This window comes from Austrofundulus limnaeus, unplaced genomic scaffold, assembly GCF_001266775.1.
Source record: "Austrofundulus limnaeus strain Quisiro unplaced genomic scaffold, Austrofundulus_limnaeus-1.0 Scaffold2, whole genome shotgun sequence".
In the NCBI taxonomy this organism is placed as follows: Eukaryota; Metazoa; Chordata; class Actinopteri; order Cyprinodontiformes; family Rivulidae; genus Austrofundulus; species Austrofundulus limnaeus.
In genome coordinates this window covers 9,791,405-9,794,780 of record NW_013952404.1, presented here as the reverse complement: position 1 = coordinate 9,794,780, position 3,376 = coordinate 9,791,405, and the positions used below count along the sequence as shown (strand labels likewise).

Sequence of the window (3,376 nt, the reverse complement as noted above, 5' to 3'; positions counted from 1 at the left end):
CACACACACACACACACACAGTATATTTCTGTTGATACTGGTGACAAATCTATCGTGATACATTAACCGTAATTTAACCAGGAAAATCCCTTTGAGATCAAAGATCCCAGGGAGGCCTGGACCTGAAAGCAAACAAGTACATGGTTTTGGTCAGTGGGAGAAACCGGAGTACCCGGAGAAAACCCACACAAGCATGAGGAGAACATGCAATCTCCGCTCAGAAAGACCCCAGGTATGAACCGGCGATCGAACCCAAGACCCTCTTGCTGAGAGGCATCAGTGCTAACCACTGAGATGTTGTGCTGTTTTTTCTGATATTGACGCATCTATTGCAATATATATACCTTCATTGTTCTGTGTTAATAGACGTGTCTATCGCGATATATTATTTTATACTGATAATGATGACATGTCTATTGCAATATATCTCATTGTTTTCTGTTGATACTGATGACATTTATATTGCATTATATATCAATATTGTTTTTTACTGATATTGATGACATGTCTATTGCAATATATATTATTGTTTTATTGCCCAGCCCTACATTGAGATGAGTTTTCAGTAAGAATGTGCAAATATTAGTCTTTCATTGTTTCATATTGTTGCTGCTCTCTTGCTTCAGAGATGGTGTCAATTTGGAGTTTTTGCATGACAATTAAAATAAAGAGACAACAAAAATGGTCATTTTTACTCACGTGGATGTTTGCATGTAAAGTTTAAAAAAAGTAATTTTAAGCAGCTAAAACCAAGCACGTTGCTGCATCACTTGTTCTGTTTTCAGTTATAGTGATGGGTTAAACCAACAAAAGGCCAACAAGACGGCCTGTTGAATTGTTAGGCTGTAAGCACCCAAAACCACTATTCACCTTACTGAATGGTCCTTCAGTAAAACACCGAAGCTCTGGCAGATTTAGTGGTGCTGATCTTCTCAGCCTTCCACCCGCTTCATGRGGTACAAGCTTGAAGTGTCATGGCACACAGTCACCTTTTTTCCTCACCCAAAATGTTTTGACAGAAGCTTTAATTTTATTTTATTTTTTCTCCAATTGAATTTTCTGTATTTGGCTGCCCTTTTTTATTGACTTCTCTGCACCTTGACTGCCAGTCTGCAGCTCACTCTCTGTAACACAGGAAAATGTGTTCAGTCCCATAGGATTTGTCTTTGATAAATAATTTTATGTGCTTACATAGGGCCGTTTTAATATAAAATTAAGAAATCAATACCATTCTTGACCTAAGTTAGTAACTATGAACACCTGAATTTTAAAAAGTGTTTGATATTCCTCATGCATGTATCTTTTCAAATTGTATGCATTTTCATTACGAAAAAAAGCACAATACTCAATGTACATGTATGTGAGTAAAGAATTATTTTAGTGAATAATGGGATAAATAATACAGAAAGGGTCTCTCAGACAGCACATGATTTTGTAATGTCTGTTTTAGTTTTTTCACTTGATGCATCAGTCTGCATGGTTTCACTGTGCGATTCAAAACCATACCTGTGCACAAACCCCTGCACAGCCCTAACTGATACAATTGCAACTTCCTCCCGCTTCCGTATGATATGTTTATGGTGTTTTCTGCTATAAATGTGTGCACTTTTCCTGATGTGGATACAATAGATGTGAGCTTTAAAGCAGCAGATTTTGAGGATGCCTGCAGGTAGCTTGCTTAAGCTTTTGTGTTCTGGCAGCTGCAGACAAGAATGGGTGTCTGTGAGCTTCTGGCAACCTCCACCATAAGCTCCATCTTTTGACTGTGCCTCCTTTCGCTCTACCTGTTCCCCTCATTTATTTTTCCCCCCATGGTGCCATGAGCAAGAACGTAGCTCATGGGGAATTTAACCTGTTTTTTTTTTTTTACCTGTGGCAAATGCACTCATTGACATGTTGCATGWATGCACACTTTTCTCTCTGCAATTTTCTTAAGAAAGATGATTATTAAGTTTATTATGTTTGCAAAGTAGGAAGGTATAATGGGATGAGGAGGACATGGGATTGATTAATGCCACACTTCCTGATTCCCCCTCAGGTCGGACAGGCCACACCGAGGTGGTGAGGGTGGTCTTCTCCCCTCAGGACATCAGCCTCGAGGAGCTGCTCAAACATTTTTGGGAGAACCACGATCCTACACAAGGTAGTAGCGCACTTCCACACACACACACACACACACACACACACACACACCACAGTCACCTTCAAATTAGACCCATCCCAAAGGGCCGAAAAATGTATTAGAGCAGAAGGATGATGCCCAAGCATGTGCCTGTGCTTGTTGTGGTGGGGGGAAGGTCTCATGGGTGGAAGTCAATGCCAGACAGTGTTAATGTGTCTGAGATCCAGCCATCCATAGAGGTGCGCACCAGTMTGGTGCACATTCAAGCCCCAGTTGTAGAAAAATTCGAGCTGTTCATGGCATGCAATGTGAACTAGGCCTCTCTCTTTTGAGCAATGCAGTGATGATAGCAAATTATTTTTTCTGACCTGAATGATGCTCAGATCAATTAAAAATTTTTAATCCCAAGAACCAAGTGAATTTAAAACAAAATGTCTGCAGCGGACCTAATTAATTTACAACTTTTGGTTGTGATGCACATTCCTACACTATTTGAAAAAGCACATTGCGTATTTGCTACCCTCTCATCCATGCACAGAGTGTCGACGAGAACCTCCTCTTAAAAAAATAAAATAATAAAATCTCTCCATCTCTTCAAGTCTGTTGTGCTCTTGTTTTTTGTGCTCACTGAAGGAGGTGATGTAAGAACATTAATGCATCAGTAGGACACATGGAGGGTGTGTGTGTGTGCGTTTATGTGTGGGTCGGCAAGAACGTACAAAGTGGTACTCTGCGCACTCATACTGAATGAAGGGAGGGGCGTGACAAGTTGAGAAGAGACAGATCAAAGATTTATAGGCCCGTTGATGCTCACCATAACTGTCCTCTCGRCTTTTTTTTTAATCTGTTGAACACGTTTAAGTGAAATTTACCAAAAGAATCGGTCATGTTTCACCACCACTACTGATATAAGTTTATACATGCGCTGACTGACCAACTAAGAGTTTTCTGAGTCGGAGGAAGAAGTTGTGTTTAAGAACTTCTTTGTCTCCTCTGTTAGTAGCTGAAGGTAGTCAGGTCTTTCTCCGAGCAAAGTCGCACATAGTTGAGCTGACAAACCACAGGGCAAAGGCGGCGAGGCCAAAACGAACAGACATACTTTTCTCCAGATGTTTCATCTTATATTTTATTAATATCATGCAGCTTTTTATCTACGCATTCAGCTTTTATCTATGTGTTTATTTTGATCACAGTTAAAACCAGTTTAAAATCACTGCAAACCGTTTCAGAACCTGTAATCAAAGACATCTTTTT

General features: G+C 40.0%; 1 protein-coding gene across 1 annotated transcript in view; it reads left to right on the top strand.

The window, feature by feature from the left end:
* The window catches only part of msrab (methionine sulfoxide reductase Ab), a 47,119-nt gene that overhangs the window by 11,754 nt on the left and 31,989 nt on the right, over nucleotides 1-3,376 (top strand). Inside the window, exon 4 of the mRNA XM_014015426.1 lies at nucleotides 2,039-2,143. Coding sequence (XP_013870880.1) covers nucleotides 2,039-2,143 — 105 coding nt within the window. The remainder of the gene's footprint in view (nucleotides 1-2,038; nucleotides 2,144-3,376) is intronic.